A 24226-nucleotide genomic window follows, 5' to 3' on the forward strand; every position below is an offset into this window, starting at 1 on the left:
ACAACTGCTGCTGCTAGAAAAGGTAGCAGGCTCATTGGTTTGAATACACAATGAATGCACAGCCCATCGGAAGAGCTTGTCTTGTGCCATTTGTTCCCTATAACCGCTATAACCTGGCAGCTTCTGCTCAGATGTGTTTTAGCTTTTCTCTCATGTATCTTTGGTTTCTTCCTCGGTCCGCTCACACATGTTCAGGGCGAGATGTGCGTTTTCTCTCTGATTCACGTACAGTAATTACTTCCTAACATCTGCCTAACAGATTCTGTAAGAAAAATAACTCTGCAAATATTAAGGAAAAAGACATTAATGTATGAAATCTTTGAAATCTCTATTACGGGGGTTTGTTATCCACAGCTGACTGGATTCATTCCCAGCCAGGAAGCTGGATCAGCAAAACAGCTGCATTAGTTATTTAACTGGAGGCCTGATTCTGCTCTTGCTCACACTGATGTAAAGCAGGAGGAGTACCAGAGAAAATAAAGAATATCCCTAGTGCAGAATGCATGTTGGAGGAAAACTAAGTGTTATGGTAGGGAACAACAGGAGAACTTTCGCAGATGTTCTGCCACCCTGGAATAGTTGTGGCTTAATGTCTTATAGAAACCTCGTGCCAAATACATGCTCCTGGGAGTGTTCTCCTGTATATATATTGTCGTGGCAACAAATGCCCAACAAAATTAAGGCTCATTTGTGCTCAGTGTTACTCCTTAGTGCCATGAATTCGCATGTGACCTACTCTGAACTGAGCATCACGTTCATTACTGTTTGCATGATTGTTCCCTCTCAGTTATTTAACTTTTACAATATTTGCTGCAATTTCCTTTATCCCTTCTGGTGCAGGGAAGCACTCGCTGCTTTTCCTCCTAGCCTGAATTAATGCTTGTATTAATTAGCCTAGAAGTATACTTGGAGAAGGGGGATGCGAAATGAGGAGCGCTGTGGTGAAAAAGGGGGCAAAGCATCCCTATGCAAAGTATTTCCTCTGCAAGATGACAACGCTATATATCTCAGGACAACAAAGGATTGTTACCAGAGCCTCATGTACTTTGGAGATGGACAGCTTCAATCCTCAAGTCCATCAGCACCCTTTGTATTTGATCTCATGGTGAATTAGCAGCATGTGCTGTTAATAACATCAAAAGTTACTGCGTCTGAGAGCTCACCCACAACTCTCATCCTGTTCCTCCAACACAAGATATCTATTATATCTTGGCTACAGTCGTGGGTTCTCATGCAGTGAAGGTATCTGAGGTTTGGTTTGGGCTTTGGAGTCAAGAGCATCTGCAGTTGCTGTGGGCTGGTAACGTCGGGTCAGGTTCCTGTTACAGACCCTTCGGTGGGGCTTCCTGAACTCGTAGGAACCTCCCAGTTCACTGTACTATGCTTTGATACCAGAATATGTTTATTATTGTTACTTGTTGGCTTTTCCTAGTATATTCCTGAATTTTCTCTGGAGTTACAGTAACTTTTTAAATGGTTAAATGGTTTAAATGGGATGGGGTTACAGCAGCATCCATGCTTTGGTTTAAAACAAGGATAAACTCCTAGGCATTGAATTTTGGGGCTCATTCTGAAATGAGACAAAGATGAAACCAATCCTACAAGGTCTGCATGAGTCCAAAACTTCCCTCTGCAGCCCAGTTTGGACACATACCCCAGACTGAACCCACGATTCCATAGAATCATCATCACAGAATCCCAGCCTGGTTTGGGTTGGAAGGGACCTTAAAGCTCATCCGGTTCCAACCCCTGCTGTGGGCAGGGACACCTTCCACTAGAGCAGCTTGCTCCAAGCCCTGTCCAACCTGGTCCTGAATACTGCGGGCCACAACTTCTCAGGCAACCTGTTCCAATGTCTCGCCACCCTCACCATGGCTCATCTGCCTCCACCTCTGCCCCCAGCTTCTGATCTCTTCAGCAATATGTTCTGCAGCAAACAAGGATTTCTGGGGCAGCTTCAGTAGGATCAGAACGATATCCTGGTGCTGCTTTGTGAGTGTGATCGATTCATTCAGCACAGCGCCCTGTGGCCATTCATATCTCCCTGATGATCAAATATATCTTGAATTATCAATCTGAAGTGGTTTTTTTTTCCCCACTAGACAATACCCAAATGTATTGAAAGAGCCGTTGGGATCGAGCCAGAGAATTTGGCAGCGAGATATGGAACATTTGGGCTTTCAACGCTTAGGAACATATGGAAAGAGGTTTGGAAGATTGCCACATGGGGTGGAACTTGGAAGATACTGCATTTCATCCTTCTTTTGTGAACAGAGGTAGAAGAAACTTTATCTTTTGGGGGGAATCCTCATTCCGTTCATTTCCTATGATGTGCTGCTGCTCCAGAATAAACCACTCTGCAAGGTGTGAACAAAATCAGCTGCTTGTTTATGGGCAACTAACTCATAAGGTCCCTCGCAGGTGAGCTCTGGGAGGTGGAAACCAGCCCGGGGCTGGTTGGGAATTGGGCATCACTCTCAGACACTGCATTCTGGTTATAGCCTGAGTGTTTCTTGCCACAAGTTCATTGTGGTTCTTTATCTTGCACTTTCATGTGACAGTTCGTTTCAACACATGCAGCCAAATAATGGTGAGACAGGGCAAGTTCCTGGTGTTTCTTTGCTAACAGCAGGCTGGGGGTCAGCAACGTATCCCTAGCTAAGGAAAGGAGTAAGTGAAGGCGAAGAAGATGACATCCAAGAACAGGAACTGAGCAGGGAGGAACTGCTCAGAGTGGAGGAAAGAGCATCTCCTCCAAAGGTATTCAAAGACCTGCAGCAATATCTCTTAAGGACCGACTGTGTAAGTCAGGAAAGCAAAAGGAAATGGGCAAATGCCAAATCATTTGAATGGGATTTCTTTTAGAATGAAATATCTGCCTTTCTGAATAAAGCCTGGAAAAAAAACAGGTGAGTTTCAAGCATTTCTTAAGCCTTATATCCTGTGTCTGCAGCATCTCTGAGCCAGCTAAAATCCAATTTACAATGTTTCTGATATTTTCCTTCTTCTCACAACACATACTGTGAGAAACATCAGTTGTTTCTGCTTTCTGTGACCATAATGGCCCCAAGTTCCGCAAGTGGGTACGTATTTTCCTTCCTGAGTTTCACTTTTGGTGCCCATTTAGAAATCGTTTTGACCCTAACACAGTTATAACCATCATTTTCTTAGATTAAAAAGCACCAAAACTAATGTACAGAACAACCTCTCTGTAAATCCCATCTGTTCCATGCTTCTCTGCATCTCCATTCCCATCTCTACTGATCTAAAAGGAATAGAAATGCTCTTCTATCAGCCCATTCCTTCTGTCTGATTCACTGACAGGTACCCCAGGTAGCTTCACACTGGGACAGTTTCATTTGCAGAGAAAAATACCGGTGGATGTTGAGTTCCTGGATTGTGGCACCGCTGCAAAAACATCAGGTTCCTCTTTATACCAAAGGGCCAGCAGTACATCCTTGAGCAGGCTGTCTGTTCATTGGAAATCAGGGAATATTTTGCCTAAAAGCATCTGGCAGTGCAGAATAACTCAGTAATAACTGATTATCAGGGCAGCAGGAGGCAAGCCCCAGCAGAAAGGCTGTAGGTGCAGTTAGAAGCCCTGGTGAGTAGTTGACTTTGAGGGCTTTCTTTTGCCCTTTTTCTTTACTTTAAGACCCCCTGAATTTGATGGAGACTCTTTCATGTGAAAGACCGAAAGAACGACAAATTAAGCAGCATCCAGCTCCTAATGTGTGAAGCTGCAATTTGCATACATCACGGCAGCTGCTGAGCCGGGCCCTATTACCTCCGCTGGAGTGTTAATTTAGCCCCAACTTCCTCATTTATTGAAATGAAAAAGCAGCGGGGGGCTGGCACGCCCCGATGGCTGTCAGGAAACCTGGGAACCCTCTCGACAGAGCCAGGAAGAGATTTTGATTCCAAGGGAATGCATGGGAGCTGCCCCCAGGATCGGTGGCCATGGGCGAGCACGGGATTGCCCTTAGTCCGCTCCAAAGGGCAACAGTCACTCTAAGAGCCAATGTTGTATTGAAGAGAATAGCTAGAAGGATTAAACTGGAAATCTCTGTTGCTGTTTTTTCTCTCCCTATGTATCCAAACTGGCACTGTGTATACACACAACACAAGAGGGATGTGGAGCTGCTTGAGGAAGCCTGAGGAGGCCATGGAGATGCTGCAAGGGCTGGAGCAGCTCTGCTCTGGAGCCAGGCTGAGAGAGCTGGGCTGGGTCAGCCTCATTCCCTCTGCAGGAAGAATAAAGAGTTTGGAAACTGGTCTGACTTTTCCCTTATAATTGGGTGTTTTTCCAAGGGGTGAATCCCTGGATTCAGCTGAGGTTTAGAAGGGAAAGTCTTTGCTCACGCAGCGCCAGAATGTGCTGTGTGACTGGTGCAATGAAACCCTTGTTCTAAACCACCGAATTCCACACATTTTTCTCAAACGCGGGTACATTCACACCAAATTTGTCTCTTCTGTCTCCGACACCTACTTCTTATCCTTGTTTTAAAATACACTGTGCTAAAAGATCGCCCATTTGTTGTATTCCCACAGATATTCTTCCCTTTGCCATTAACGAAGTTCAGCAGAAACTTTTGTCTTCGCCCACTTCTCCGCCATTCATTTTTATAATTAAGATCCCCATGACAACAGATGATATCAGAATGAAGGATTACGACTTAATTACATGGAGAAGGTGAGAACTGGCTGGGCCTACAGCAGAGAAAAGCTTTTCTTTCTAGCAATTGCGGGCCTGATTCATGGCTGTGTTACTCTGTGTGATTGCAAAGAGCCTGCCCAGCACTGCAGGACGGGGTGTGCTGGGCATTTCAGTGCAGTGCAGGAGAAATAATCAGAATTTCATAAGCAATAAATAGGAATTTGCCTTAAAAGCATCAGTTCATGTTTTTACGAAATGGGCTCATTATAGAAACCAGCAACCATAAAGGAAACGTGATTATTATGATGATAGTGAAGTGGTGTCATAGAAATAAAATCCATTGCATAAACACCCCATGTTAACCATCACCCTACTGTAAATTGTTGCACGTAGCAGGAGAACAAGGCAATTTAGGGGTTATGGTCCTGTTTTATCACAGCTGTGACATTTCATCAGCCCACAGTTCCATCTTGGCTCCTGTGAAAGCTGTCCTATCAGATTGGATACTTTTATTTCTAAGATAAAGCTGAACTTTTAATAAGAACAATCTGGGAGTTTGGGCAATATATATCTCTGTAATCTGATCTATTGAATGCTCTGACAGGAGTAAACTTTAATCGCTTTGATTTTTTCCTGGTTCTGTTCACAAATGAGATGAAATATGCTTTGTAAAATTGTGTACATCTGAATTTCCCCCGTAGAAACAACAAACTGCTATTAATAGCTGAGTATTCCTGAACATTCCCTCTATGGCTTTTGGATAAGCTCTGTAATAAAACCATCAGACTAAAACCCTAGATAAGGAAATATATTTCCCTTTCAATTTTCTCAAACGCTATTATGATTGATCAACCAATTAGTAGAGTGAATAAATAAATTAATGCCATTTGAAAAAGAACATTCTGATAACCCTTTGATGTCTTCCTCAACTGAAAATATAGGGACAACATGAATCAATTTTATAACCCTAAATTTTCCTTAATCTTTTTTCCATCTTTGCTTAACCATATGGAGATATAAACAGTGTATTATGGCCCTCTTGATTCCCCTTTAATTTACAGAGTACAGGATCTGCAGCTGAAGTAAATCAGTGCTGCCCCACTACTCTGGGTCAGTTTAGTGGCTCTGCTGCTGATTTACACCAACACAAACAAGAATATGGGCCTTAAAACATACAAATAACACATTTGGTCAGGAATCCTGATTTTATACACAACTTTAGCTCTTAATGATATAGCAAGGGCAGGAGAGAGAGAGTTTGCTCAGCTGTAGAGGCAGTGGCCTTGGTTTTGAAAGTGAATTGGATAGGGTCAACTAGCAACAGCATCTCCTCTGGTTCAGTGTGTCCTTATGTAGCCCTGTGCATGATATTAAAGCAGCTCTTCATCCCAGCCAGGAGCCCAGCACTGGCTATTTATAGCCCTGGCACCTTGTTGCTTACCAGCAGCTCTGTGCTGCTGTGTGAGGTCCCTGTTTCTCTCTCCCACACAGTCTCACAGGTACCTGCTGCTCCTGGCGTCAGAAAGGTACATTTAATCCCCCCTAAGGGCAGGAAAGAGAGGGGAATTTGGTGCTGGATGGGAATGGTTGCTTTGGGATGCTGGATGTTTGGGACATTTGTGGGCAGGGGTGTGTGCCTTGGGGAGCCCTTACAGGTACTGGGGACGGAGCTATAGAACCTCCTGCTGGTGCCAAAAATGATGCCCTCTCAGTTCCTTATGGTGCCTGTTGTCCAGTTCATTAAGGGATTGTGAGAGATTAGTTACAAAGTTAGCATGGGAACCCCCAAACAATGTCAAAATTGGGCTCTCTCTGCAGCTATATGCGGTTTGCCAGCAGTGTGGAAATAGGATCAGCCTGTGGATGCAGGAATCTCAGTGTCTGAGGTCTGTGCACAGGGGGTCTTTGCATATCCCACAAGCCTGCAGACATCTAGACTTGTTTCCAGTAAGGAAGCTTGGAGCAACTGGGGCTTGGAGCAAGCTGCTCTAGTGGAAGGTGTCCCTGCCCATGGCAGGGGGTTGGAACTGGATGAGCTTTAAGGTCCTTTCCAACCCAAATCAGTCTGATTATGATTCTTCCATCAAGGTATCTGTATGTGCCTGGCACTATCAATAGCCTGAATGTTTTTAATATGAGGGTTCAGTGGAGTTTGCAGATTTCGTAGGTATTGAATATGTGTGTTAGTGCAGGGGCATTTTGGAAGTGGTGCTGTGTTCTTGCTGTGGGTTGCTCTGAGTTTTCTTTTCCGTGGGTATGGACATACCCAGATATTGCTTGGTAGTGATTGCAATCAAAACTAGAGGATTTCATGGGGAAGGCTGGATTTGAACAGTAGCTATGAAAAGATGGCATCAAGTAATCAGGGTTTACAACTTGTCATTTATTTTAGTTTCACTGCTGAGTGACAGGGATATTGAGGCTTTTCCATACCATTGCTCAACAAATGGATCTATACCTCAGGGCTTTATGTAAATATTAGCAATTAGAGTTCACATTCTTTTGTGTTGAAAAATGCAAAAACAGGCACCTAGTTTCCAGCAAATAATTAAATCAAGTTACTTCTGATTGTGATGGTCCCATTTACAATGTCTGATATAATTGGTCCAGAAAGTGAGCCTTTCCTACGCTCACCACTATATTGAGATAAATGTAATAAGAGAAACCTCCAAGACCTTTGCCAGGCTGCTTAAATTGCTGCTGAAATACATTTTAGAATTACATTTTCCTTCTGCTGGCATCTGTCATTGGGTATGTAAAAACCTTGTGCATCCTCCTTCTGTGAATGAGCACTTTGCCATTTCAATTAGGTTGGATATATAAGAGAAACGATCTGCACATGTGAACTGTAAAAGAACTGGGCTCTGTAGGCGTATATTTAGCTACTATTCTTCTCATGCAATTAATGCACATAATTGGCTCAGACTGAGGTTTGTTTGTAGGCATTTGTTTGGGAGCGGAGCCACATCCATTTTCCACTTACATTGTGGAATTCTTTTGACTGACTTCACTGGGCTTTGAATCAGAGGAAGATTAAGGTCGGGTGAAGGCGTATTTGCAAAGGTGGCCCACGGGGTCTTTCATTTTCAGCTGCTTTGATTTTTGTCATGAATCTATAACAGTTTAGAGAAGGAAAAAAAAGCCTGGTATTTGCTGAGATAGGATCAATATTAATCCAATCCCACATCTAGGCCTCTGTCTTGGCAGTAAACGGAGCTCAAACTGTCAAATCTTTCCAGAATCATAAACTACCCAAAGGCTTTGAAAACTGATCAAAGCATCTCCAGGTCTCCGACGGTCAAACGTGCTCCCAAACATGGTTTCTGCAGCTCTGCAGGCTGCTTAGAAATCTCCTGTCAGGTGTCAACCTTCTCCCAGCCCCAAAGGCAGTGTTAAGTCCCATTTTAATTTCCTTTTAAATGAAGAAGCAATGAAATGAGAAATAACACAAAGATGCTACTGCAGGAAGGACAGGCTGTAGCAGTCTGAGTGGAGATGTCTGCAGGCAGCGGGATATTTCCAGCAGCAGGGATGCAGTGATGCACACAGGGGGACACAACACTGCCATACCTGCGTACGTCCGCAGCAGCAGCCTGTCCTGCACTGAGAGCATCCTTTTACACACTCATGGATTGCAACTGGCATCCCATGAGGATGCTCAGCAGCACACGTCCCAGCAGGAGGTGGTTCATGCTTGGGTATCATGGGACCTCAGGCTGCTTTGACTTGGGGTCCTCAGTATCAGATGCCATGTGAAAATGAACAGGGTGCCACAGGGATTGAGGGAGAAAGAGTTAAAATCTCTCTCAGAAGGGTTGTTGTGCTTTATCTTATACAGGCAAATGGCACAACTTGATTTGTAGTGCTCCCAGTTTCAAAACCTCAAGGTAAGTTCCTCCTTCCCCGCCAGCAGTAAAACAACTGAGACCTTCTGAAATGTACCTGTGATGGGCCTGATCCTGGGGTATGGATAGGGATGAGCAAGGAGAGTTCCTTCTCTGACTTTAATGCGAAGGAGATCACCTCACCTGGCAAGCCTTTTAATGCTGCCTGGGCAATGTGAGGCTGAAGTTTTACCTTTAGAAGTGATGCAGACACTTCAGTTCCTAAATCACATAGGGAGCACGAGTAGGACTTGGACTCTTAACTTAACTGGATGCCTTTCAAAACCTGGACATGCTAAATCTCTAAGTAACCAGCAACAGACAGAATATGGAAGACCTCAGAAAAGGTACCGTGCCTGCTGGTAGTTATGGTGACACTTGAGACACAACCCCAGGCTAATGTCTAATAGTCACAGAGAGCCATTTATTAGAAGCACTTACCTGTGTGCCCTCTCAAACCGTATAGACATCCATTTCCTAAGAAGAACTGGATTTTCTCTCTCACTTGCTGTTCTGCCCTAAGTTTGTGCATTTTATCCGGACAGAATGGATGAAATTCAGTCAGGAAATAATACCAAAGTCAAAGCAAAAGAGTAAGACTTCCCTGAAACTGTGAGTGACATTTCCAGCACAGAGTTCTGGCCACGGACAAGAAATGCTTCCCGATCTGATCATCGATAATAGTTCTTTGAACCTGGTTTTTCAGCCAGTTACTAACTTGGGTTGATTTAGCCAGTTGATTTCCTCACAATGTGTAATTATATCCTGTAGGACCATGTCAGTGATCTCACTCAAGACAAAGTATCTAATTTATCCCCTATTAGCCCTGAAAAAATGAAGACAATTAGATTGGATTGACACAATTTGTTCTTGATAAATATGTGCTATAGCTGCTTCTATCACCTTATTAGCCTCTAAATTCTTAATCCAATCATGTAATAATTTCTTCAGGCACCTTTCCAGGTATAAGAATGAAGGGAGTAGTTCCCATTATCCTACAGATATAGGAACATCTATAATTCCCCGGAAACCACCTTTCTATATCTTATTATAGCTTTTCCCTATATCAAGATGAGCAATGTGACTTGCCCTTCTCGAGCGCTGCAGGATCCTTGGCATGGTTTAAAATCTTGATCTTAAATGCCATCACAGCCTTCATCATTAAATCCTGAGATTATAGCATTATTATCATCTGGGTACTGATTCCTGCCTCGCTGTGGCTGTCAGCCAAATGTCATAACACATACAATTAACAGATTTGCTCCTCGGCTTACTGATAACAAGGCAAGCACAAATAATTCATAGGCAGAGGCAAGGGCTCTTTGATGTGCCTGAACTCTGAACCTCCCAGCACCTGAAGGGAGAGGCAGGCTGAGCACAGGGCAGCCTCATTAAGGCAGAGAAGAGGGGGAAAGAAAGCAGGAGAGGAAGAGGAGGCTGCAGGAGGTGCCCCCGCAACTCATGCTGGGAGCTGTGACCCCTTCTGGGCCAGGTCCTGCAGCTCCCACCCTCCCACCATGGCTGGGAAAGAAGAGATTCCTTGGCACTGGGGAAAGAACAGGAAAAATCCATACCCCAGACAGGAGCACAGACAAAATGTCTCTAATTACAAGGTAGCTTTTTGTTTTCCCAGAGGTTAAGGGAAGTTCCTGGTGAGATCCTTCCATCTGGTTCACAGTCCCTTTGCGCTGGGGCAGTTCAAAGAGGCTGCAGTGTAACTGAGAATTGAGGACAGCATTTATTTATAGTGCGATAGCCTCATAAAAGCCATAGAGCTGAGCTCACAGCAGTGTGCTTATTTATGTTTTGAACTGCTCATGCAGCACCCTCCTGCCTTGCAAAACGTGTGCTGTAGCTCCTGCATGAAAGTATGTGTGACTCTTCATGAGGTTCATGACACAAAGGCAAAGAAAAGTGGAATTTGACTAACAAACCAGCTGATGGAAAAATTGAAGGAGGAACAGAACTGGAGGGAAATGAATAGCCCAGCTCTGAAATAAAGTAACAGCAAATGAAGATTTGCACCTGAATTCGTTTTTCACAATAGAAGAAAAGAACATCTAAAGCCTCTGAATAAGGCAGCAACTCTGATTTCAGTTCCTGGTGACATTAGAAAGGATTTGAGCCTTGCAATAGGGATTTTATAATGACAACCCAGCCCCTGGCACAATCCCAGTATAGTGTCTCACTGCAAATTATATTTGTGTCACATTTATCCTTTCTTTTAATATCAATGTACCATCTTTCTGCCTCTGTAACCCAGAGGGGAAAGCAAAGCAACACCATTTCATTATTACTCTCTAATAGTCTTTCCAATGATATAAAGGAGAATATTAATATCCTTCCAATGACCTCACCTAAACACTGCTAAAAGCCAGGGGGGACTGACAAGTTTGTAGCTAATGCACAGGGATGAATTTCTGGAGTTAATGAAAGGATCTCACCCCTGGGTTTTAAACCTGTTTTCTTTTTAACCTTTTAGCTTCAGTTTCCCCAGCAGTAGAATGGAGACAGTAGAATTACATGCAAGTCAACAGCATGATTTTATTGAGTATGGCTCAGTCAGGAGCTTGGTGTGCTAGCAAAGCAAAGAGAGGAAGAGGGTGAGTTCTTATGAGGAAAGGCAAATAGTGTCTTTTTGACAGTGTAAGGTGCCCAAGCTCTGCTTGTAGCTCTGGCTGGGGAAGCAGAGCTGCTCTGTGGGCTGAGATCACCCCACATTGGGTACAGATGGGCAGCACCCTTCATCATGGGTAGTGGGTGTTATCCATCAGTAGCGCAGAAACAGCATGAGCTACGTTGTGCTTCAAGATTGCTATTGCTAATGTCTTAATCATGAAAGAGAGGAGAAAAGGCTGTGAGCATGTTGTGCCAGATATCCTAATTACTGGGAAATGAACACAAAACATTCACAAACCCAATGAACAGAGTAATCAAGGACAAAGTGTTGCTCTTAAGAAAGCGAAATTAACAGCGAAAGAAAGCGTCAAGGTGACCAGCAAAGGAAGTGAAATCATAACTCGGTTCTATACGCTGCTTCTTCCTGATCTGTACAAAAGTCTGGGAAAGATGATGATGATTAATCATCTCACTTGTTCTTCACATTAGAAATGCACATTTTGTCCATTCTGGAAAAGCTGGAGGATGTGCGAAGCTCTGACACCACAAAAGAGAAAGGAGAGGAGCTGATCATTTTGGTTAACCCTGGTTAGTCAGATTGCTGAATGGCTGGTTATTAACGCTTTCATCCGGTTGAGAGCAAACATCCTGCTAAAAGACAATGAGGCTCATCTGCTTTAAGATGTGTGTGTTTTTAATACACAAGTCTTTGAGATATGGGGTGGTTCCTTTATGAAAATGCAATGAAGAACGACTATTAGAAGGTGATAAAATAGCACAAGGGGAAAACAATAAACTGGCCATCTAATTATCATGTAGGATTAAAAAGAAGAACAGTTTCTATCTCATAAAATGCTTCTACTGATTGTAATGACTACTCCAGAGGCAGTCGATTCAGGATTAAGACCTACATTTTCTTGAGTGCAGTATTTCAATTCAATGGAGCCAGGAAGAAAAAGAGTCTAGGTTTTGAAATACCATCACTTTATATTTTGTACTGAACTTACTGCCTTGGGTTTTTTGAAAGTACCATAAGAAGAGCTCAGAGCTTGGCCCCCATTCAGACTATGAATTTCATGTTTTGTCTTCCAAATCCATTTATAACCCAGATTCATTTCTCAGATTTGTTGCTTGTAGTTTCAGATTTGGAATACGGAAAGAATTGATAAAATCAAGGCAATGCTGGTTTTTAAGCATGCCTGGCTTTTAATTTGGCACCAAAGGTTTCAAAGAATTTCAAACACTGTTTTTCTGTGTTGATGCATATTTCTTTAATGAAATTCAGACTACTTTTGGTGCTTCCGGGATTTGAGAAAACCAGCTCAATCTGCCATACAAGACCCTGATCCCACAAGAATTGAAGCTGTGAGGAATGTTACTCGTTTGAATAGTCTCATTAAGCAACTTATGTCATGTTTACAGTGTGTTTTAAGCATGGTTATACCACAGTTTAAGGACTAAGTTGTGTATTGGTGATTCATGACATGAGTCAAGAGAAGTCTAATTTTCATTAAATACTCACAAATCCTGGGGGGGGTGTTGAATATTAAAGTGTTGATTTTCATTTTATTTTGTCCTGTGGATCTTGAGCCTGAGACCATAACTTTACATACTTTTAATGCATTACTCATTCATATCACATGGTCATCCTATAGAATGACAATCTTTTGATAATAACACACCGTTTACCTAATGGTTTGTTCTTATTGGACAATTATGCTTCTACCTCTAGGAATATTCCTGATGAAGACCTTCAGTTCTGAGGTTTAAAACCAGGAAGTTTGGAGATCAACCATGGATCATAAGGCTGAGGAGAAAAGAAAGCAGCGCCACAGCTTGACTTTACTGGAACAAGTAAAGAGAATGAAAGAATCAGCAGAGATTATTGATGTTGTCCTAGTTGCAGAAGGTGAGAAATTCCCCTGCCATAAGGTGGTGCTGGCTGCCTTCAGTCCCTATTTCAAAGCCATGTTTACCTGTGGCTTGGTTGAATGCACCCAAAGGGAAGTGGTGCTCTATGACATCTCTGCAGAGAGCGTGGCCGTACTCCTCACCTACATGTACAGCGCGGAGCTGCACCTCACCAACCACAATGTGCAGACTGTTGCCCTCGCTGCCTATTTCATGCAGATGGAAGAGGTTTTCAGTCCGTGTCAGAAGTACATGATGGACCACATGGATGCCTCCAACTGTGTAGGCATCTACTACTTTGCAAGCCACATTGGGGCAGAAGATTTATCTGATCAGGCGAGGAAATATTTGTACCAGCATTTTGCTGAGGTGAGCCTACAGGAAGAAATATTGGAGATTGAATTCCAGCAGCTGTTGACTCTCATTAAATCAGATGATCTGAATATTTCCAGGGAGGAGAACATTCTGGACCTTGTCATTCGATGGGTCAAACACAGCAGAAAATCACGTGAAGAGCACCTCATTGAGCTCCTGAAGCAAGTGCGACTGGTACTTGTCAGCCCTTCCTTTCTGCTGGAAGCCCGGAAAAGGAACACAATGATCCTGTGCAATTCAGAATGCAATGACATGTTTGAGGAAGCACTGAAAGCCATCAAACTCTCCAGCCACCCTTCCCTCAGCCTGCGCTATGGCATGGAGACTACTGACCTCTTACTCTGCATTGGCAACAATTCTCTTGGCATTAGGTCAAGGCATGGTAGTTACGCAGATGCCAGTTTTTGCTACGCTCCTGCGACACAAAAGACTTACTTCATTTCCTCTCCGAAGTACGGAGAGGGTTTAGGATATGTTTGCACTGGTGTCGTGACTGAGAAAAATGATATTATTGTGGCAGGCGAGGCAAGCGCTGCCAAAATGTCCAGACAAAAGACCAGGAACATTGAAATTTATAGGTGTGTACCCAGAGTCCGAAATTCCCATTTTATTTAAGCATTTGAAATCCAAATAATGTTTCTGGGAATAAAAAAGACCATTAGACAAAATATTCTTTACTTGAAAGTTTTCCCAGAGGTTTCGATTAACCAGTTTGTCACAGTTTATCTTCACAGCACTGAATTATAGAGATGCAACCAAATCTTGAGGTCTTTCTCTCCCGAAAGAAGGATTTGCTTTAGTGGCATCTCTGTGTAAATGAGCTTGATTAGATCCTAGAGCAGTGTATGTGGATTTTCTCTTGTCCTTATGGAAAACTCAATGTTTTCCTGGGATACTCTTTTCTAGATTGTTAGCAGGGGGAAATGAGGCAAGTGAATGGCCCAAGGAGTCCAGTAAGGCAGAGAAAACACACCTCTCTGTTGGTGATAGTATTTCGGAGATTAAAGGAGAGGGACTGATAGTTCTAAACCCCGTTCTGTTTTTACTTGTGTCTTTTTCAGATACATACATTTTAAAGAAAACTAGACTTTTTCTGGATTAAAGCTAAAATTAAGAAATGGTGACAACATTTTCAGATACAGATGCTTAAATCTAAGGAAGTAAATCCACACTGGGGCAGATGAAATGGCCTTATTTTCAGCAGTGTTGAGCTCTTGCTTTTCCCACTGAGTTCAGTCAAAACTGTGACTGAGCAGCACACGCAGAAATAAGGGACTTCTTGTCTTAATGGAGGTCCAATATCTTTGAGAGGATGCCTAGGACTCCTCATGCTAAAACCGCTTGATCTTGCAAACATTGGGCTCAATCTTATAACTACTCTGTGAAGGAGAAAGCTCCTTGTGTCACTGCACCATTGCCTGAGTCAGCATTGATGATCAAGGGGGTAATGTCTCAGAGCAAGCTGACGGGATCTTGGTGAACCACGGCATTTACAGCTTTGGGTTTTCCTACAGATACCACCAAAGAGGAAACCAGTTTTGGCACAGCCTGTGCACCACTGAGCAACGTGAACTCTACGCATTGGGCACTATCCATAATGATCTCTATGTAATAGGAGGGCAAATGAAAGTGAAAAATCAGTATCTGGTCACAAACAGTGTGGAGAAATATTCCATGGAGCAAGGCACCTGGAGAACCACGGCACCTCTTCCTGTACCATTAGCCTGCCACATGGTGGTGGCAGTGAAGAATAAGCTCTATGTGCTGGGTGGATGGACACCACAGGTTAAGACATGTGCCAGTTACTTCGTTTTGTTTGTGCACTAACAAACTCTGCTGTATAATTTTATGGTGCTTCTTGCATAGGAAAAATATGTCAGTCATAGCAGAAGAATATATTGCTCGCATTCATGGAACCATAGAATCCCAAGCTGGTTTGGGTTGGAAAAGCCCTTAAAGCCCATCCAGTTCCAACCCAAGGACGCCTTCCGCTAGAGCAGGTTGCCCAAAGGCCCATTTATCTGCTTAAACATCTTTTGTAGGAAAAGCAAACGGGGTGAAGAAGAAATGTCCATCATTTGCCATCCTCACTGCAAGTACCAGCCACAGGAAGGGCTGTGCTTTCATAGAGATGTGCACAGTGAGCAAGAGTTTAAAACTCATCTCCTGTGTCAACATGGCTTCCAGCCTTTCCTTTCCTTATTTACCATCCTCTTTTAATTTGTTTAGGTGTCAGTAAATGATGATAATTTATCACACAGGGGCCCCTAAGTGAGCCCTGTCTCAAGAAGTGTGTACAAAGGTAAATTCCAAAGACAGATCTATATATGAAATTTAAAGTTCAGCTCAGTTCCTCAGGAAGCTGCCTTGGGTAACTAACGTTCATTTATTTGTTTTTTCATTGTATTGTATTCTCTGGAACACAGATTCGCTCAATCGATCCATTCGTTTGTTTCAGTTGCAGTGCTTGGCCATGTAAAGTTTTAACAGGAATTCTCAGCAGGACCACAGACACCAGGTTCAGTAGTGCAGGGAATATAGAGGCCTATGCTACAAGGAAGATGGATGTTAAGACCAGTACTTGCTCTCTCCAGTTGTTCCCAGTGCAAAAGATCTTAATGTTAAGAGTGTAGCCCATTCTTATTGACTGCTCAGTGCAGCTGAAATTTCAGCACTCAAGATAAAGCCCCACATTTACAATGAAGAAGAGCATCTGTAATCCTATTGCCGACAGCAACGTGTTCAGCCTGTCATCACGTCTCATTGGTTTGTGTTCCCTTGAAATAAATTACTGTTTAAAGTACTGAAAAAGCAAGATGTATCGAGCAAAGAGTTTGGATGTTTTGAGTGCAGGAATTCCCAACAGGAAGATCAGAGGGTATTTCTGATAGTGAAACACCTGAGTGAGGATAACTCGCTATTGAAAGGATGAAAACAGGAAAACACTTCATGTAGAAACAATCTGTAAAAAAAACTAAACTGAAAGGATGGATGTTGAAGTCAGACAACCAGCTTTGTCTTGCTTAATAGATCTCTGGACAGATTTCAAGGCGGAAAAGTGGCTTAGAAGTCAAAATATTGAGCCAAGAATGGCTCTAAAAAACAATACAGGCATCTTGAGGATGCCTGAAGGGGATACCTGCCATCCAGTGCTACCTGAAACAATCCATGGAGTCTGAGGTTATGTACAAATAGGCTTGAGATGAGCAGATTAACAGTAATAGATTAAACCCCATATCTTTTTAAGATGAGGGTGTACCTGAAGAGATCAGAATAAATTAGCTAAAGCTCTCCAAACCCATGCTTTAAGACCAGCACTGCAGAGCGCTGAGCTCTTGTGGTACCATGTAGCTCCCCCACTCACCTGCCAGATGCAGTGATTGTAGAGCTGGGGCTACCACAGCTGCACTGTGAAAGCAGACCAGTTCCTCAAGCCAGGAGCTGTCCTTGTGCTCAGGCACTGAATGTTCTGTCAATCCTGAACAAATACCAACGACACAGCACTGATGGAGTGCCCTGAGTGTGTGTGTCCATTACAGGACAGAGATAAATACATGTTCCCATCCCACTCTGGCTTTGTAATTGAAACAAGACAAGGCAAAGTCAAGCCAGGACATTAGATGACAGCTTAGGAGGGCAAAAGCTTGACTCACAGCAGCATTGCTCTGGCTTAGCATCAGTCCAGCCTCACTGATGCCAGCAGAGTTAAAAACCAAAGGGACTCCAGCCTTGGTAACTGGAAGCTCTTAAAAGTGGCCCTTGAGACAGAGAGAAGGGCTGCTGGGTGTTATGTTTTCTGTACATAAAGAGCAGAGAGTGCGCTCTGAGGTGAACGTTACCATGAAAATGATGTAGGATGTGAAATTACAGCATGTCAAATGGCGCCTGCTCCTAAGTAAATGCTTACCCTGTGCTGAAAACACACAGCTTACCCCTCTTTCATTGAATAAATTAGTATTTCACACCACAGAGAAAGAGCATGCCCCTGGCCGCTCACAGGGAGCAACCAAAGGGCTAAACATTTACTTTCCAGTCTGCCTTCTACTACCTTGCCTATGACATTAGCGTTGGGAAGGTCTTTTGGGAACAAATAATAACAAAGACAGCAAGAACACATAGAACACCATCAGAAGCAAGCAAAGTCGTTCTCTCCTCCTCACTCCCTCTACCTGAAACCTTTCATCCCAAAATATGTCAGGATCCTCTCCCCACAGCCTACTGCTTACATTCAAGGGTGTCGTACCCAGAAAACATAATCTGAGTTCCCTGCATCATACAAGACAAGCAGATAAAGGGGAAGAAGATTAGAGAGAACAAGAGGAGTAGGAGTACTAAAAGACTATTATGGCAGCACAGATTAGTGGGGGGGGGGGGGGTAGGAACTTACTATAAAAGCTACTGAAGTTACAGCAGTTGAACGACATTACTCTGGTTAGGCTGACTAAATAAACACACAAGTGACTTGAGAATAACTTATGTGTATATAGAGGCCTGAGAAATGCCAGCAAAGAACCTCAGGGAGAAAGAATCACAGCATGGGCTGAGTAACAGTGGGAATAGATTTCAACTGTTAGCAGGAAGAAAGATGTCAGAGTGGTTTTCCCTCTATTATTAAGACTTTAAAGCAGCCTTGTGATAAAAAGTATGTTCAACCACAGGCAGAACCCATGGATGGGTTCATGGAAGGCCCATGCCTGCGTTGTTACAACCCAAATCCCCAGCTTTATTACTGCAGGATATAGATGACATCTTACTCCTTTGCCTTCCACAGTGCACTCCCAGCCACAAGTTCTGGGTGCTGTTAAACCCTAGGGAGCATGAATCACTCTGCAGCTATAATTGATGTGTTTATGTTATTTATCTGCTGTGATTAATTGCATGCAGGCATGTGCAGAGGGCTCCAAATGCTGTATTATTACCTGGCTGTCATATTTCATACAGATGGATCTGCCTGACGATGAGCCGGATCGATTAAGTAACAGAACGTTTCGGTACGACCCAGGCCAAGACAAATGGACAGAAAGAGCACCGATGAAGTACTCCAAATACCGCTTCAGCGCAGCCGTAGTCAACAGCGAGATTTATGTCTTGGGTAAGAGGAAGCAGATTTTGAACAGATAGCACCTAACTTGTTCTTCTGTGCAGCAATTTGCCTCTGCGAAGTGAAATATCTCACCCTGCGCTAAGTCCTGTAGGACAAAGTATGTTGGGCTAAATGGGCATCTATTTTCCCAAGTTATTTCCCCCCCTCATCACTTCTTTCTTCCTCAATATGTGTAGCTTAAAGAAAGGGAATGTTTAGTGTTCCAGATTAATAGACTTTGCTTTTTAAACTCCTTTTCTTTGGAGTATCCATGTATGCTATAAATTACTGCTGATTGCCTGTTTTCACAAATCTTGAGAGGACTTTAATGTCCATAAATCTGTAAAATTTGGTTGAAATGGGCCAAGAAGTGCAAAAGCTATGAAAGGCAGGCAAAATAATGTAAATGCAGCTAGAGAACACACATGTAGGGAGGGAAATTGCACAAGTAATAGTAGAACTTATTTTTAAGGGGAAGACGAACCTGACACTGAGCCAAAAATGATTTGTCAACAAATTCTACCTGTGAATACGCTGCTTAAAATCCACCTTTAACAGTATGGGTGGAAATGGAGATTTATCTGCACAGTATCCATGGGCATCCTGTATAGTGCACCTATGTAAGATCCAGATCTTGTGGGGGCAGAGGAAGGAGAAGGGAGGGAGGCAAGGTGGAAATGGGTAAATGCAAGATATGTTCTGTACCCCATGACGAGGCCCTGCTTCCCACGAATAAAAACATGAAATAAATGCATAGCTCTGGCTTGGTACATAAAGATGAGACTTCTTCCAAGCAGCTCTGGAAAACAAAGTCCTTAAACGAAGTTTGTCAGCTCTTTCAGGCAGGATCACTGCCTTCCTGTACAGTTCATACAGGTGCCAGCACATTCAGGATTAGGTGGAACTCTAGAGCACAAATGAAAAATCACTGCAGAGAAAGTTCATCCTCTCTAATGCCTCTGAATGTGATTTCTGTCATAAATCTGAAGCAAAAGGCAAAGCACTAGCTTTGAATAAGATGCGGTAGCAGACACTGATATACAAGTCTAATTTTTGCTCTCATCCATCTACGTGTAAATCTGTAGTAAGTATTCTGCTGATCTCAATTGTGTTGTGTTAGGCTAGTTTTGTTCAGACACTCAGCCTTTGAAGTGTTAATTTCTGTTGGCACAGAACAGAGAGCACATAGTCACTGTCCAAAAACCCCTTCCCAGCCTAATTGCCAGCTCCAGCATGTAAAACCCTCATTGATTTACTGGAATTATTCTAGAGTCACTCTGATGGACGAAAAATGAGGAATAAAATAGAAGGTTTGGTCTGAGTAACAGCATTGTTTAGGAACCTGTACAATGGGTCTGAATCAGCAATTCTGCAATATAATTGTCTGTTTGTCATGTAATGTTCCTAGAGATTCTCATGCTACTTATACAGTGTACATAATCCTCATAAAGTAAATGAACAGCATTTCCTAAGGCGCAAAATCCTTTCTCCTATTCATCCCATTTGATGGTCGTAGCTCTTTCTCTCCATATTTTCCCAGGAACATAACTATATTGGTTGGAAAGCCCAAGAAAGAGCGGTATTGTGTTCTTAATGACAGGGGCAATTGAGACACTTCTGGAAGCAAACCAGATGGGAGGGCTCGATTTAAGGTCACACATTTTAATCTCTTGCTTAAAAAAATATCCTTTCCAGCTCAGTCTCTGAAAACTTCCGATAGCCAACATGCAAATTGGGAAAATTTATCCACATAAATCAGTTTGAATGCCATAGTCATTAGCTTCTGTTAAAGCACCCTGAAATGCAGGTCACCGGTAAACACTGTTGTATCACCATGACAGCTTTACCCATGGGGTGTTTTTATGTTCTACAATTCCTGCTTTATAAATAAGAACATATAGAAGGATGTTAATGAGAAAGCCCATTGGGGCATTTAGGAACAAGGAACTTTTCTTTACCCTCCTTAGCCTGGCATCTCACCTCTTACAACTTCTTGTTTTCCCCCTGTGTTCTTGCTAAGAGCTTCTTTTAGAAGTTGTAAGCAGTTAAATGGGGTTTGATTAAATCCTGAATGCCTCAATCATAAAATACCTGTTTGAGTATGTACTTTGGGGTCCCTCTGGCAAGGCAAATGTGTGTAGGAAGGGCTGGAAGGAGACGTTTTCACTTTCCTGCTTGAGTATTAACTGTGCGTTTGAATAACACCTTCATCTAAAATAAACAGGTCTATAATTATGCTTTGGAGCTCTGGCAAGTAGCAGCTCATGGGCCTGATCCTGCCCTGTTACATCTGTGCAACAGCCTCCAGAGTGCCTGTGTGCAGGGAGGAGCAGAAAAGGCAAGTATCTGGTGTGATAGAGGAGATCAGAAATGCTCGCTACTGATTTAGGGATTATCAAAGGGAATGAGAACAAGGAATTAGAGGTGAAAAGGGGCTGGAACCAACGCACTGATCATGTTTAGGAAGACAATCTTTTGTTTCTTCAGCCCTGCTTCTAATTAGTCCTTTGCCCTCATGCCTTCCACAAACTGCATTACCTCATCTGCTGGGCAATGTGTTAGTAAAGGATGACAGTGCTTCTCAGTTTCACCCTTGGAAGCACCTGCCAGGGCTAGCTTTATGGCTCCCTTCTTTCCCGTCACCAGCCCTGCTTTGCAGGGATGGGAGCACAGCATCAGTGCTGAGCCTCTCAGCTTGAGTGCTGCTGAAGAGTAATGAAGGGAAACATTACATGAGAGATTAGCACTATTAAATCCATTGTGCATCCCAGAAATCAATTTAATAGTGAATTGTTCTATGAGAAGCAAGGCTTAGATTTCACTTGCTTATTGGGGAATTACTGCTGCTTTTTTTCCCCCACCCTTTTCCCAGGTTCTTTGATCAAAATTCAAAGAGGCAATAGGAAGAATAGGTGTAGCTGGGGTTTGTGATCTGTGACTTAATGACATAATAAAGAACAACGGTGTCAGTGCCCTGAGGGCATTAACAGGTCTTGAGCATCCTGACCAGCATCACCTGGGAACTGCACCCACACTCTCTGCCTATAGGTCCAGGAGCATTATTTAAAGGCAGAGCTGAGGGGGATCAGGTCTTTTTCATCACCTTGCCTTTGTCTGAGGACTGTGGGTAGGATGTTCTGCAATTGCCTGCATCTGGCTGTGTGGAGCTGAGCCCTGAAGGTGAGTTCACTCCCTGGGTCCCCTTTCCTTTGGAAGCTCTTGTTGCTCCCCAGTACACTGCCCTGGCTGAGAGGCTGTAGTTCATGGCAAATTTCAGGTGTCTGTTAGTGAGGGGAAGCAAATGAAATGGTGTGAAGTCTGATATTCTGAGGTTTCCATCACCCTGCTCCACTCAGTGGAGTACATAACCTCTTTTCAGTCCTATCTGGATCACCAGCCACCTTGTTGGTGTCATTTTGATCAGTCCTCCTGCTCATACAATGAGCAGTCTAGCCTTGGATGTGGTGCCTATTCTGGAGTGGGAGAATTGTCCATGTGAGACTCAGCTGGCTGACAAATTTAGCTTGGTGTGAAGGAGACTTGGAAGTGCAACTGCCCTGTGTTACTGCCTGCTTCAACAAGTAGCAGTGATGTGGGTTCATAGAATCCCAGGATGGTTTGGGACCTCAAAGTTCACCTCTTTGCAACTCCCCTGCCATGGGCAGGAGCACATGTAGGTTGGAATGTTCCTTATCTCTTTAAATACAGCTACATGTCAACCTCACTCCTATAGAAGTACACAGGTATATCTAAGGCAGTTATTTCCTTTGCACTTGCTGAACTAATGATTACCAGTGACTCTTTCCCACTTCACTGCCATCCCCCCTCAAGTGCTGGGAGGCTGTTCTGTTATTAGAACTCATGTGACTCACATTGCATTCAGTCCTCTCTGATGAGCGTGGGGTGAGGGATAGGCAGCTGACCTCTCCAAAGTGATCTGCTTTGCCTTCAGCCAGCTATGAGCAGTGTGCGGGTACAGCAGGGCACAGAGCCCTTCCTCATTGGGATTCTGGAGTTGCGCTAATCGCATCACCTACCCTGCTCTGCCTTCTTGCTTCAAAGGCTCCTCTATCCTGCTTTCTTAGTAAAGATCATGTATTTTATTTATATATTTATTTTGCTAATGGAGCTCCGTGTTAAATTTAAAGTCCATTAGAACCGCTGCTTGCAGAGTGCCCTTGAAAGTATGTTTGATTGCAGAGTCACCCAGGCGTGATATGAAAAGCTCTCGAGCATTAATGGCTTTGGGAACACAAAGGTGGCTTCGCTGGCTTTTTTAAGTCCTTCAGTGGCATCTGAAACATCTCCTAGGGAAAGTGCATTGTGTGAAAAGCCTAATATGCTGAAAGGGTGCATCGGTAAGGGGAGGGAGCAGTGCTGAGTTTGGGGGTTAAATCCTCTGGTGTGAGCAATGTGCAAATGACAGGGATGTTCAAAACTCCCAGTGAGAAACCCGTCTTCCCCCTGCACTGAGGACGTGTAATTGGGCTTTTTGCAGAGAGCTAAACCAGGTGATGCTGAATTCACCTGCTCTGGTTGTGATGAGGTAGGAGAATGTGGCTTAATGAGGGACCCTTCCCAGATTCCATCACAGAATGGACATGGGAATAGCAATTGCTGCCCTTTGGGTACCTGTCACGACTTCTGGGAGGCCGTGACACAGCACTTGTGCTTTAATGATCCCATCCATAGCTCTGGAGGGTTGCTTGGCACAAGAGTCTCCCCCAGATGACCTAAAGTCAGCCAAGAGGGCAGAGCTCTACACTGCAGTCTCCCTTAGCATCTTAAAGGTTACCCCCTTCTTATGTAGGGACTCCTTTAGGAGCAGAGCATGAACTCACTTGTTCAGTGGTGTAGCCAGAGAGCATGAAATAAAGGCAATCCTCATGGTCTGTACTGTAAAATGTCTCCCCTTGCCCTCCTAATGCTTTTGGAAACCTGAATGAAGCAGCCAATGGGACAGGATGATCTGGAGTCCTGAGGGATGCAGCACAAAGCAGCCAGAATTGTCTGACACAGCAAGTTTCTTTCTATCTGCCAACTTGAAGCCTCACGTGGTATTCACGCTGTGCGTGATGGATGGCGGTGTTAACGTGAGGTGCCTCCACTCTGCTGCAGATGTGAGTTGATTTAGAGCTGAGATTTTTGTGTTTCTTCCTGATTTGTGTATTCAGTTCTTGGGGAAGAGGCCTGAGACATCAGCCTCCACAGGGGAATAAAAGTGTTGTCTCACAGCAGTATTTCTCAACTACTGCAGCTGGGAGCACAGCGAAGCAGAATCTAATATCCTCAGATTCCTTTGTTAGCAATATTTCAGGGTTAGCATTGCGTTGGAGAGGAGATCAGAATTCTTAATTTCTTAGTTTTCAGAGTAGTGTTTTTCCAAGCTTGAAAATGAAACTTTTCTCCCCTCTGATTTTCCTTCTGACTTCCTATTGGCTGAGAACCTGGCTTTGCCCCTGTTGTAAATTGCACACGAAATTGGATTCATCTGAAACAACTGTGGAGGGTGTAAATGAAAGGGAGATATCTTGGAGCTTCAGGTTTGCCTGTGATAATGACAGCATTAAAGGAGGTTACATTTAAGCTTCTTAAACTATCCAGTGGCTGTTCCACAAACACTTTGAAATGTGGCAGCTCTTGAACTTGGCAGAAGATGCTCCAATAGGTCATGAAAAAATTACTTCTCAACTTGCT

The 24226-nt window shown here is 43.5% G+C and overlaps 2 protein-coding genes across 2 annotated transcripts in view; one reads left to right on the forward strand and one right to left on the reverse strand.

Annotated features, from left to right (window-relative positions):
* Window positions 1-24226, reverse strand: part of MGLL (monoglyceride lipase) — an 84009-nt gene that overhangs the window by 57094 nt on the left and 2689 nt on the right. The window lies entirely within an intron of this gene.
* Window positions 6012-24226, forward strand: part of KBTBD12 (kelch repeat and BTB domain containing 12) — a 32619-nt gene continuing 14404 nt past the window's right edge. The window contains exons 1-4 of the mRNA XM_057417516.1: window positions 6012-6183; window positions 12893-14024; window positions 14961-15231; window positions 18388-18538. Coding sequence (XP_057273499.1) covers window positions 12955-14024; window positions 14961-15231; window positions 18388-18538 — 1492 coding nt within the window. The 5' untranslated portion in view covers window positions 6012-6183; window positions 12893-12954. The remainder of the gene's footprint in view (window positions 6184-12892; window positions 14025-14960; window positions 15232-18387; window positions 18539-24226) is intronic.

Source organism: Pezoporus wallicus, unplaced genomic scaffold (assembly GCF_028554395.1).
Source record: "Pezoporus wallicus isolate ANWC-B61680 ecotype Strahan unplaced genomic scaffold, APGP_CSIRO_Pwel_v1 contig_8542, whole genome shotgun sequence".
Lineage (NCBI taxonomy): Eukaryota > Metazoa > Chordata > Aves > Psittaciformes > Psittacidae > Pezoporus > Pezoporus wallicus.